The sequence below is a fragment of the Sorex fumeus genome, unplaced genomic scaffold, assembly GCF_029834395.1.
Source record: "Sorex fumeus unplaced genomic scaffold, SorFum_2.1 ptg000044l, whole genome shotgun sequence".
Taxonomy (NCBI): Eukaryota; Metazoa; Chordata; class Mammalia; order Eulipotyphla; family Soricidae; genus Sorex; species Sorex fumeus.
The window spans coordinates 15,074,240-15,087,168 of record NW_026606101.1 but is presented as its reverse complement, the minus strand read 5'-3'; the positions used below and the strand labels follow the sequence as shown (position 1 = coordinate 15,087,168).

Sequence of the window (12,929 nt, the reverse complement as noted above, 5' to 3'; positions counted from 1 at the left end):
GCTCCAGAGAACCCACCAAGGATGGGAGAAAGGGGATGGAGGAGACGCCGATCTTTTTTTGGATCAAACCACATGTGTAGGGAAAGGGACCACATTTCAACAAGAGGGTGTCAAGGGTAAATTCCCCTGCACCCCAAGAGGTGAGGAGCTAAGGTGGACTCAAGAGTGCGAGGAACTGCTCACCTGTTGTGTGGCCTTAGACAAGTCACTTGGCCTCTCTGAACACTCCTTTTCTCTCCTGCAAAGTAGGGCTACTCAACACAAGACTCCTGTGCCCACAGAAGTTTTGAAGATCAGGGGTAAAGTTTTAGCTCCATGCCAACCACACCAGCTCCATGCCAAACACACACACCAAAAACGGTAGCTCTCATGGTTTTCCATGGGCAGGACCACAGAAGACAGAGGAAGAAGGAGGAGGAATTTGTCTTTGAAAGGGTGAAAAATGGAACCAGCTGCTCCTGGTCCCCTGGATAAGACTGGAGGAAAAACAGCCTGGGGCCTGACCCCTTAAAGTGAATTTATGAGGCGCTGGCCCCCAAGTGTCAGAGAGGATGGACTCCAGAGTCCGCCAGTCTCCGCCACGGTGAGTGGCCCAGGAAGAACTCTGGGACCCTGCCGAAAGAAAGCAGCTGAGCAGGGAGGGAACCAGGCATGAGGGCATCCAGTGTACCCCAGTCTGCAGGTGGAGACAAGGCACTGGAGAATGACGGTAGGACAGGTAACAGCGCTGGAAGTCAAGCCAGGTGGAGACAGAGGGTGATCAGAGCAGGAAGGAGCACTGGCAAGAGGGAGCTTGAAGGACCAACACCTGGGAGCGTCTGCAGAGGCACAGCAGAGGAAAAGGAGAACCGGAAAGAGGAGAAAGGGGACCCTGAAGGGTCCAGAGCAGGAGAAAGAGGGAATGGCAAGGGGGGGGTAAGAAGCTGAGAGCACAGATGAGGGTCCTGGGGGGCGGGTGAGTATGTATGCGTGAATGTGTGTATGAGTGTTTATGTGTGTGTCTGAAAGTGTGTAAGTGTATGTCAATGGGTATGAGTGAATGTGTGTGTGATTATGAGCGTCTGAGTGTGAAAGCGCATATGTGTGTCAGTGGTATGAGTAAGTGGATGTGAATGTAAGTGCGTGTGAGTGTGTATGAATAATGTGTGTACAAGTGGATGTGTGTGAAAGTGTTTAAGTGTGTGTATGGGTGTGAGTGAGTAGATGAGTGTGTGTGAGTGTATACGTGTGTGTATGAGTGCACGTGTGAATGTGTGAGTATGTGTTAATATGAACGTGTGAAGTGGACGAGTGTGAACAGGGGGTTATATCAGTGTGAGTTGTGCATGCATGTGTGAGTGTGAGCAGATGAGTGTGTTTGAGAGTGACAGTGTATGTGTGTGGAAATGTGTATATGAGTGCATGAGTGTGTGAGTGTATGATTGTGAGTGCAGGTTAAGTGAAAGGCAGTGTGGATACGGTCCCAGGCAGCAGGCCCCAACTGCAGGACAGGCAGACCCACCTCCTGGCCAGTGGCCCTGGGGACCCCCGCCCCCGTGGCATGCCGCCCCGGCCCCTAGCGGGTTAACGCGCCGCCCCAGCCCCGGCCCCGCCGCACTGGCTCCTCCCCGGCCCCCGCGGGCAGTGTCCCCGCTCGCGCCCTCAGTAGACCTGGTGTCCTGAGTCTGGGCAGACGGCGGGTCCTTGGCGGCACCGACCCCCCGCGCTCCGCCGATGCGCCCGGCGCGCCCCGAGCAGCCTCTGCGCCCCCCGCGCTGTCGCCGCCGGGCCGTCGGGCGTCCCCTGGAGCCCTCACGGGTGCCTCCCAGGTACCAGGAGCCCTGAGCGCCCTCTGGACCAGGCTGCCCAGATGCGGCCGCCACTTTGCCTGTTGCTGCTGGTCGCCCACGTCGTGGACACGCTGCCCTTGAACCGAAGGAAGAAGCAAGGTACGAGGGGGCGGCCGTGCGGGGGGCTCAGGGCGGCGCGCCGCGGCGCGGCGGGACAGACAGGGGCACGGCCCGGATGCGAGCAACGGACCCCACGGGACAGCGGCCATCTGGTTCTGCAGACGGGAGACAGGCCCCAAGGCAGACTCAGCCTGCCGCCCGCCCGGGCAAGCTGGACCCAGGAGTCTGTGCAGGAAGGGATGGAGCCGCTGGGCTCCCGCGCACTCCCCTGCTCCGAGCAGACTCAGGGGCCAGGCTAGAAGAAATTGGGGTCCCTGGGGTCCCAAGTCTCCTCCCAGAGAAGACGACAAGAGCCAGTGGTTTGCACACCCTGGGGTTCGCTCTGTCCCTACTGAGCAGGCAGAGCTCTTGGGGGTGGGGATCTGGCGGGGACCCCCGCCTCTGGAGCTCAGATAGACCTGAGGCCTGCAGTAATTTCCCCTCTCCCACCTGCTCTTCCTTGGATTCAGAATGCACATGTTAAGCAGAGCGCAGAGCCGGGACCCCTTATGAGGGTTCTGTGTCTCAGCCTGTGTCTCCGGCTAGGGCAGCTCAGGACCCTGTGAGTGGTGACTGCAGAGAGGCGCTCGGCCGAGGGCCTGGTGGACAAGGACAAGGAGGGGCTTCAGGAAGCACTCTCCCACCCGCACCAGCCCCCACAGGCCCTCTGGAAGACCGTGCAGAATGGTGATCAGGGGTTTCCACCTCCAAAGGTACCCCACTGCATCCTTATGATTCTGGGGCCACCTCGTTTTGTAAGGCTGGATGCCTCAGCTCAGACATCTGTGATCCCTTGGTAAAGCCTCAGGTGAGAGGGTGGCCCAGTGCCTTCTCTCCTTCCTCTGCTGCTGGTGGAAGCAAGAGGCAGAATCTGCCCTGGGCGGGGGAGCGTAGGGGGTGAGGGCTGGGGACAGTCAGGGGTGGAGGTGCTGGTCCTTTTGAGGGAAAGCTCAGGAGCACACTCTAGCCTGCAGAGGGGCATGATGGGGGAGAGTTGGACAGGGCTTGGCTCCCGGGAAGACTAAGCCCAGAGCAACTCCCAACTCCAGGTGTAACTAGATCAGGAACCCAGGAGTGATGATGGGTGCTGAGGGGAGATGGGGCGAGCCTGGGACACGCTCTGCGGAGTTCCTCAGTGCGTGGGCTCCAGAGTGGCACTGTCTGGGTTCAGACCCCGCCTCCCCACTTCCCAGCTCAGTGGCTATGGGGAGCCGTTTTTGCCGTGCTGAGCCTCAGTTGACCCATCTGAGGATCCTCCTAGCTCTCGCAGCTCATTTAACATTCTATAAAAGATCCAAAAATTAATCATCGTGAAAATGTTTTCCTCACTGACTCCCCTTTAAAATAGGAAGAATAGTCATTTTATTGGGGAGGGACCTCCCAAGCAGTATTCCCGGGGCCCGGGGGCCATTCCAGGCACTAACTCAGCCAACCAGCTCATGGTTCAGTGCCAGAGTCAGCAGTGATGAGGACCACCAGGGCCACCCCAGCAGAGCCCCTGGTGTACTAGGAGTACTAATACTTTCCCCCAAGAGCACTAGGAGTACTAGTACTAGTGCTTATTCCTGGGATACGAGTACTTGCTCCAGGAGTATGAGGAATACTAATACTTGTCCCACGATACTTGTTCCAGGGGTATGAGGGTCAGACCTTGTGATACTTGGGAGGGGCATGAAGTGTCAGGGGTCAAGCTTGCACCCCCAATCTCTGTGCTAGGTCTCTGACTTAGGAAAAATAGTCTTAAGTATCTGATTCTAAGGGCAGAGGTGAAAGGCTGAATGAGTTAGTATCCTAATTAGGGGCAAGTACACAAGTTCCTGGTGGGCACTTGCGAGTGTAGGTCATTCTCATTTCCTGCCCATTGTGTCCTTGGCTACTCACAACCACCTCACAGAGGGAGGGGGTATGGGTTTGTTTTCTGGACGTGGAAGCTGAGCTTCAGAGAGGGATATTGATTTTCCCAAGGTTGCACAGCAGGTAAACGTGGAAAGTGGGTTCGAATCAGATTCCTCTTGACAGGATGCTGAGAGAATGTCTCCTGAGCTGTGCTCTTCCTTCCCGAACTTCAGTTTCCCCTTTGGAAGAGGAGTGAGTTTAGAGGATCTCCAAGATGCTTCCGGGGTGGAAGGGGTTGACTGAGGCACAACACAGGGGTTATGGTGTGTGTCTCGCATGCAGCCAACTCTGGTTCTATCCCTGGTCCCACATATGGTCTCCTGAGCACCACCAGAAGGGGCCCCCAAGCACAGAGGCAAGAGTAAGCTCTGAGTACAAACACGTGTGGCCTGCCTCATGCCTACCGAGTGCTTCTCAGTGCTAAAGCACATGTGTCAGCAAGAAAGAGGAAGTCCAGTCTCGGCCCCCATCATCTCCCCGTTGGGACACCCCCCACCACCATCACTGTTGCTCAGGGAGGACTAGTCAGTGGCTACTCCTGGTGCTGGAGGGGCTCTTGGTGCCCCACTGGCTGTAGCCTCTTCTCCAAGGTGACCCTGGGGATCTGATCCTGGGAGGTGGGGGAACAGGTGAGACTGCAGGACTGGCCAGAGCAGTCGTGGTGAAGAGGAATGGCAGACTCCGCCTCACCCAACAGGCCAGGCTCACAAACCCGCTGCCTGGACAATACCTCCTGGGGTCTCTGGGAGTGGTACCTGCTGGGAGGCAGGAGAATGTGCCCTGGAGAGCATTGGTGATGCTTCCTTTGTCCATTCCTTGTTCATTTGACAAGTGTTCCCCCGGCAGCCTCTGTGCCAGGCTCTGTGCTGGGAAGCTTGGGGATGCTTCTGTGGGCAGCCCTGGACCTGCCCTTCAGGAGTGGCCAGGATGAGGGCCTGCCCCTCATCTCTCCTCCAGGTCAAGGCCCTGGCCCCTGGTCTTTGGCCCGCACTGATCAGAGCGTGGACCCCAGAAGCTGCCCCATCTCATCATCTCCTTGGGGCTCAGTGCCATAGATCCACACTGGCTCAGATGCGGCCTCACGATTTTTTTTGTTTTTTTTTTTTCTTAATGAAACCCAATTTTTCTGCTTCTAAGACAAGAAAGAATGAAAGAAGGCTTGAGGAAGGCTCTTGGATCTGAAGTGTCGCTTACAAAACATTTTGATTAATTAAGTGGAAATTAATCTGAACCAGATGGGAACATTTCTCTTAAAACAAGCTTGGGCGTCCTGGCATCACTTCTGTTGAGTAGGGTTTGGAGCCTCTGATCTGAACCCCCACCTCCTGGAGGCTATGCGGGGAAGACACACTTTGAGGTACTCACCCCAACACCCAGCCTTACCAGGGCGGGCATGTGGCACAGGGAGAGTTCCCCACATCCACAAAGCCTGTCTAGATCCTTCTTCTTGATGGGAGGCAGCAAGGGGTGGAGAGTTCTGGAATTCCAAGAGCTCCAATCCAGGGCCCTCACCCTTGAGATGTGTCACCTGCCTCCATTTGGTTCCATGAAACGGCAACGATCACGTCTCTTCCTTGACCACAGTCTCAAGGGAAGGTGCTGGAGGCATATAGGAGGTGCCTCATCAGTGTCTGACCCCCTCCCGGCTCCCATCTGACAGGGTGTGGCCTGAGTGGAAGGAGAGGTGTCTCCCAGGGACTGCATTTGTCTTTGCCTTCTCCGCTGCCCGACTCCAAGACTCCTTTTCGCTTTATCTTTAAAGGAATGTGCCTGGTCTCGAGGATCATTTTCTGTCACTGTGAAGTGGCACGGTCCTATTGCCTTCAGGGCTACAGTCCAGTCATGGATGCGACGCCACTTTACTGTCACTATGGTCACCAAGAAATATTTGTGGAGGTTTCTTGAGCCGCTCCTTTGGGATCGCTCTGGAATAGTTGTTGACAAGGACAGCAGAGATGTCAGCGGGCTCCGTGTCTCCTTGAGACGCCAGGGACGGGCCATCAGAAAGGATGCAGAGAGGATGCCAAGAGCAGGTGGGCAGGGGTCCCAGGCACAACTGGAGAAAATGCGACTCAAAGAGGGGACAGTGCTTGGCTTGGGGGGGAGGGTCACAGTTTGTCCACTGCTTCCTCTCATCCCTCTGCTGGCTAACTAAGTCCAAGGTTCCAGAACTTATTTTACTCTACAGCCCCTTTTCCAGAAAAGGAAAAAAAAATCGCTCAGCACCCTTTCCCCTGTCTTTAAGTGAACAAACAGGCAGCCCCCCCCCCCCCACACACACACACAATTGCACCTGAGGTGACAACCACCTTCAGGATTTTCCAGCACACCCCCTGAGGCAGGGGCGGTATCCCTCACTTTGGGAAATATTGATTCAAGTAAACAAAAGCAAGCTTGCCTGAATTCAAAGTTCTTCACACTGAGGGTTTGCAAACTGTCGGGGAATCAGAAAAATTAATTTCGTAAGCGGAGCTGGCACTTTCTGAATGAGATGGAGCTGGTTCTGAATGGTATCAAAGGGAGTGAAACTAAGTGGAGTGGAAAAACTATTTTTGTAAAGGACCTGGTAGCTGATTTTGAAGGCTTAGCATCCTGTACCAGTCTAATCCATTCTTATTTGATTTGCCCTTTTCTTTCTTTCCTTTATTTTTTCCAAAGTAATGCTTTAAAAATAGGGTGTTGTTAGCTCACAGGCCATATGCAAACAGACTGCAGGTCAAGGTCTGTCTATAGATGGGAATTAACGAGTCCCACTTTCAGAAGCTATCAGTGGACATTCCAAGTGTTAAGCCAAATCTTGATCTGAGAAGCGTATTCTGGTTTATGTGTCTTTGTGTTGGGGGAGAGGGTTGGTGAGTGGGTGAGCAAGCTCGCATGCATGTATATAAGTGTGGATGTGTGTCCACGTGGGTGTGGGTAGAATAATGTGTCTATGTGTACACTGACAATAAAATGTCATTTGTGCCAATATCACAAAATGTGTAGAGGTTGGGGCCAGAGCAATAATAATACAGTGGGTAGCTGTATTATTATTATTACAGCTTGCTTGGCACGCAGCTGACCTGAGTTTGAACCCTGGCACCCCATATGGTTCCCCAAGCCCCCCAGGAGTAAACCCAGAGCACCTCTAGGTGTGCCCCAAAACAGAACAAGCTAACACAAGTGTGGAGGCCACAATATCAGGCTCCATGACCTCCTAGAAGAGCCCTGTGCAACAGACGGGGAAACTAAGGCTCGGGGGTCACGAGCATTGGGACCCAAGATATCTGGCTCTGAGCAATGGGTGCTTCTCCAAGTTAGACATTTCTCAGTTCCTTGGTTCAGCCCCTTGCTCCTAATGTCCAGAATCTTCTAGTCACAGCCTCACTGAGTCAAATGTTTTTGGGGCTTCCAAAGGTGGGAGGACCAATCCTTCAAGGTCCCAAATCTCCTACTCTAGACATCCTAGTCCCCACCCCACCCTCAGCAGCCAGTGTGGTCATCCTGTTCATGTTCCTTTCCCCTGGACCCTTAGCCCATTCCAGGCTGGCCATTGTAGGGAGGAGGTGGCTGGTCCAAGGTCACATAGACAGTATGAGTGGGACCTGGTCCTACCTGAGTCAAGAACTCTGGTGCAAAGCCTGCTGACCACAGACTTCTCCAGAAAGCCCTCTGCCTGCTGCCCACTGGCACCCGCTGCTGTCACCCAAACAGAGCTTTCTAGAAATATGCCAGTTTGGGATGCTCAGCTTTCATTTTGTCTAAAGTTCCAGAGAAGCTATCTAGAGTAATAGAACGCTAAGTCTCAACTGGCCAACTGAGTCTGTGGAGACCAGTACTCAGAAACTGGGGTCTTCAACAAGGAAGCACCTCACCCAGGGTCACCCAGTTGGTAGGTGGGGGCCAGTAAGCGAGCAGGAGAGACCATGGGGGGCAAGGCAGCTTCGGACGGGTAGATGAACAGGGCAGTAGAGAGGATTTGGGGTTTAGTGCTCCCAGGGTGTGGAGAGCCTCGCCTTTGCCCAGGGCCGGGATAAATGTCAGGCAGGTCCGTGGAATCCAGAGGCCTTTCCAGCTCCCTGACCATCTGTAGAGAGTCTTAAGAAGCACATTCGCCGGGGGGCAGGGACTCCCCCGAGGAGTGTCCTCCCCTGGTCTGGTTCCCACTGGCCCTGATGAAGCCAGTTCCGGGAGGATGCCTTGTAGCAATGTGGCCTGATTCACAGGGCTCCCGCTTTGTGACCCATGGGGGGCCCGGAGGTGGGGGTGAGGGGGTTCTGTTTCACCAGCTCAGAAGAAAGGCATTCCCCGGCCCGGGGACCTGGACCACATGGGAAAACCACCGCCTTTCCCCAGCAGCCGCCACTTTCCCTGAAGCTGGCCCGTGGTGCCCACATCCGCACAGAAAAGCATCGTCACGCCAGCCCTTCTGAACCCTGCTGTGGTGCTTGGCACATGGGCACAGTGGGTGGGTGGGGGGAGGCTGGGGGTATGAGGGTGGGGGTCTCTGCCACTCACCAGCTTCATGACCCCTGATTGGTCCTCTCCTTTCCGGTGCCTCTCTTGGCTCATTCCACACTGGAACATGGAAACAGCTTCCTGGCATTTAGAGAGTGCCCAGTCGGTGATGATTGAGAGGGTGCAGTGCCAGGCTGGCCAGGGGGGAATTGAGGCTGTGTCAGGCCTGGGCTCAGCTCCCAGCTCCTCTCCTGCCATGCCTGGGTGGCAGAATTTCCTCCTGAACCTCAGCATGCTGTCTGGGGGTGGGGGGACGGAGTGCTGGTGGCAGGATCCTCCATGTCAGACCCTTGCCTGGAAGATCCTGCCTGTCACATACCTGGGCCCGGTTGCTCGGTAAGTGGTGCCCAGGGTCCGCCTCGCCGGACTTCCTTCTTTCTGGTGCCCAGAATGTTTTAGCTTGATGGGTTTTGTTTTTGCCTTGATTGGACAGTCCCCAACAACCTTACTCACCAAAAGAGCTGAAGGAGATGGAGCTGGAGATTTGAGGGGCCCTACATGCCGTGTGACCGTGGCTCTTAGACCTTCTTTGTCCAAGCAGACTGTAAGGTTAAGGATGGATGAGAGGGTGTGAGTGTGTGTGTGTGTATACACGCATGTGTGTGTGAATGTATATTGTATTGGTGTATGTGTCAATGCAAGTTTGTTTGTCTGTCTCCTGTGTGCATCTATGTGTGTACACCTGTGTGCATGCATGTTATATATGTCTGTGAGTTCCACACATCATAAGCACATCACTGACAGATGGCTCTTGTGAATGGGGTTGTGTCGGAGGCTGATGTCCTAACCTCTGGCCCCCGCAGGCTGGAAAAACCCGGTCAGTGACTGCCTTGAGGACAGAGTCGGCCTCTCTACTGCATGCCCCTCCTGCAGGCCTCTGAGTCAGGCGGCTTCTTAACGCAGAGCACATTAGCAACCTCCACGGTGCAAGCCTTGCTCTTGTTTTTTGTTAGTTTTTCTTCTTTATTTTTTAAATTGCTACAAATTACTGTTCGGAAACTTTCCTCTTAAATTTTGCTTCACTTAAAATTTCTCTGGTGAGATGGAGCATAGTACAGCGGGAAGGGCATTTGCCTTGCACGCGGCCAGTCTGGGTTTGGTTCCCTGCATCCCATACGGTCTTCCAAGTCCCACCAGAAAGAACCCCTGAGAGCAGAGCCAAGAGGAAGCTCTAGACACCACTGGGTGTGGCCCCAAAACAAGCAAACCAAAGATGCTTGGGGGTGGGCTGGAGTGATAGCACAGCGGGTAGGGCTTTTGCTTTGCACGCGGCCCGACCTGGGTTCGATCCCCAGCATCCCGTATGGTCCTCTGAGCACGGCCAGGAGTAGTTCCTGAGTGCATGAACCAGGAGTAACCCCTGAGCATCACCGGGTGTGACCCAAAAAGCAAAAAAAAAGATGCTTGGGGGAGTCATTCTTGGTGGTGCGCAGGGGACTGGGTGTTGCCAAAGGGAGCCCAGAGGTTGGGTATTAAAGCGGTGCTCACCCCTTTGAACTATCTCTGGTTCTCATCTTCTTCCATTATTTTTGTATTGATATATTTAAACTTTAGTTTTTAATTTTTATTAATGTAACATCATTTAAATTTAAAGATGCACTTTATTTCATTCTTACATTGTATTTTCTAAGTTTAAATTTTTTTCTGATACTTAATTACTTAATTTAATCTTTAAAAGAAGGTGATTTTATGTTATATGCCCAGCAAGCTAACGAGAGTATCTCGCCTAGACAGCAAAGACTGGCAAGCTACCGGTGACGTATTCGATATGCCAAACACAGTAACAATTGTCACAATGGAGATGTTACTGGGCCCGCTCAAGCAAATCGATGAACAACGGGAGGACAGTGACAATGATGTTTTACTAATTTATGTTATTGTAACCCATTTCATTCTCATTCAACATTTTTATTTGATTGTCATGAATTTCCCCCACCTCTGCTTTTTTTTTCCTTTTTGGGTCACATCCGGCAATGCACAGGGGTTACTCCTGGCTCTGAACTCAGGAATTACCCCTGGCAGTGCTCAGGGGACCATATGGGATGCTGGGAATCGAACCCGGGTTGGCCACGTGCAAGGCAAATGCCCTACCCGCTGTGCTATTGCTCCAGCCCCCACCCCTGCTTTTTATTTATTTTCTTTGTTCTATTTTTAAGCCACACCCAGCGATGCTCAGGGATTACTCCTGGCTCTGTGCTCAGGGATCTCTCCTGATGGTGCTCTGGGGACCATTTGGGATTCCAGGGATCAAACCCAGGCCAGTCACCTGGATACCCAAGTCACCTGAAGTGTACAATCTCTCTGGCCTCAACCCCCGCTTTTTAAAGTTGTATTTTATTTATTCATTATTTTAAAATTTGGTTTCCTAAATTTTCCTTGAAAACTCATAGTACTTCCTTATATTACTTAGCTATTCATCATCTTCCTGTATTACTCGCCCATGCATCATCACTGTCATCTGACTTGGGGTGGTTTGAGGGGAATATAAATCATCACTTATAAGCTGTTCCTGCAGTTCTGACACCTGAGCTCTCAAGGTGGGGGGATAAAAGCCGTCTTTTTGTCAAAGTCTTGTAGGAAGGGCCCCGATGTTCTTCTTGGAACCCCAAACTCTCCAGCACATATGAGATGCCTCTCTCACACTGGCCTGACAGCTCAGCTCCCTGCTCACCACCCGCTCTGAGCCCGGCTATGGGGTCTGAACCTTGGCGGCAGAGGGTTGGCAGAGCAAGTGAGACAGAGTCAGCCTCCAAGACAGCAGAGGGGGTGGGCAAGCGGGGCCAGAACTGCACCCGCGGAAGGTTTGAATCCTTCGGAACTGAGCTGCTGAGACTTGCACTTAAAGGCTCAAGTCTGTGAATTGGCTGATCCTCGCCTCCAACCCCCAGACCACCCCCAACCACTACCCCAAAGGGAAGAGAGTCCACTGATAAGCAAGACCATCACAGAGATACCCTTGGGGGTGATGGGGTGCGCTCAGACCCTCAAATTGGAGAAGGCTCCTCTGTCCTCCTGTCTGTCCCCCACAGTCATTGAGACCCCACCAATGGTGGTGCTTGGTCCTGGTATTAACCTGCACCCTCGTGGAGGATGTCTGGCCGCTCTGAGCTGGCGACTACTCCAGCAATTGGGCACTGAGGTTGCTTGGTGCTGTGCCCCTGCTCCTACCCCTTCTCCACTCTGAAACTGCTTTCCTCATCCTTGGAAAGGTGAAGGGCGCTGTGAGTTTGGAACGATTTAGCACCTGACGTCTTAAACTCTGTGTCCCAACCCCATGTCACTGAAGGGGGTGGGGTGGGGGGCTGTGGAGAATAAAAAAGTCACCAGGAAAAGGTTTCTAAATGCACTATGTCCCCAAATTGGTTCAAAATCAACCATAACCTGAACCCACGGTGCTTCTGGCAGTGCCCGCTGCTGTTGCATTAAGTGAATGGGATCATGCAGGGAAAACGTTGAAGTAACCCAGAATTAATACCAGGACTGGGTCCCACCGAGGGCCTGGGTTCAATTCTGGGGCAGGGAGAATCTGCTGACACTCCCAGACACAGCAAGACCTAGGGGTGGCTCTGAACAAGCGCCAGACCCACTGCGTTACAGGGCACTATCGCTAGAATGATACTGGTACCCCCACGCTACAGATCTTTATTTGGCAGGGTTTGGGGCAGTGTCTGGTGGTATCCAGGCATTACTTCTGAGGTATGACTCCTGGCAGTGCTTAGGAACCATATGTAGTACCAGCAAAAAAAAAATGGGGTTGACCACCTGCAAGGTATATTCCTTAACTCCTGTACTGTCCCTCCAGCCCTGGGGACAGATGTTAGATTTTAAGAGATGATGCCAACATCACCTCCTCCAAAAGGGGCATTGGATGTGGTGAGTCCTTCGCAGTTTCTCTCTCTGGTTGAGCACAGGTAATGTTGTACTTGGATTTTCATCTTTCATTTTGGAAATTACAATTAGAGGCTGGGACCAAGCTTCATGGGCTCATCTATTTGAATTATTTGTAAAATCTTTGCCTGTTTCCTTGCCTCTAGCTGCTCCTGCTGTTACTGGGAGCTCCTAGATGGTGATGCCTGCTTTGCACACAGCTGGCTGTTGGGATGAGCACAGGGCTGAGGATTACGGCATGTCATGCCACCCTCCCCCTTTCACTGTTGGAGCTCTAAAACCCATTCCTTGATCCCATGGGCAGACGGTGGCTATTGCTGCCACTGGCCGGTCCAATCTGGTGCTGCCCTCTGAAAGCCTAGATCTGGTGCATAGCTCTCCTTCCCCTCACTGACATGTGCCTCGCTCCCCCTTTGGTCCACCCCCTTTCACCCTCATCCCCATGCGTTAAGGAGCAGAGCAGATGGACAGCTGTTCCCTGTCTGGTGTTGCCCCACAGGGACCCACATGAGTCAGCTGCAAGGAGTGGAGTCAGCGCAGGTCTTCCCGTACCCCTTCCTGAGCTATGTGTGTGTGGCTGCTGTATTGGGTGGGAGCATCAAACTGACCTCCCCTAAGCTAAGCTAGTTACCACACTACCCAGGGTCCCCGCCTCCCCCCCCACACACACACAACCTCTTGTCCCCCTGGGCTGAGACTCTGCAGTATGGGTCAGTTCAC

The 12,929-nt window shown here is 53.3% G+C and overlaps 1 protein-coding gene across 1 annotated transcript in view; it reads left to right on the top strand.

Moving 5' to 3' along the window:
• Window positions 1-1,849: 1,849 nt before the first annotated feature.
• LOC130030310 (R-spondin-4) overlaps window positions 1,850-12,929 on the top strand; it is a 37,462-nt gene continuing 26,382 nt past the window's right edge. Inside the window, exon 1 of the mRNA XM_056121556.1 lies at window positions 1,850-1,928. Within this exon, the coding sequence (XP_055977531.1) occupies window positions 1,850-1,928 (79 nt within the window). The remainder of the gene's footprint in view (window positions 1,929-12,929) is intronic.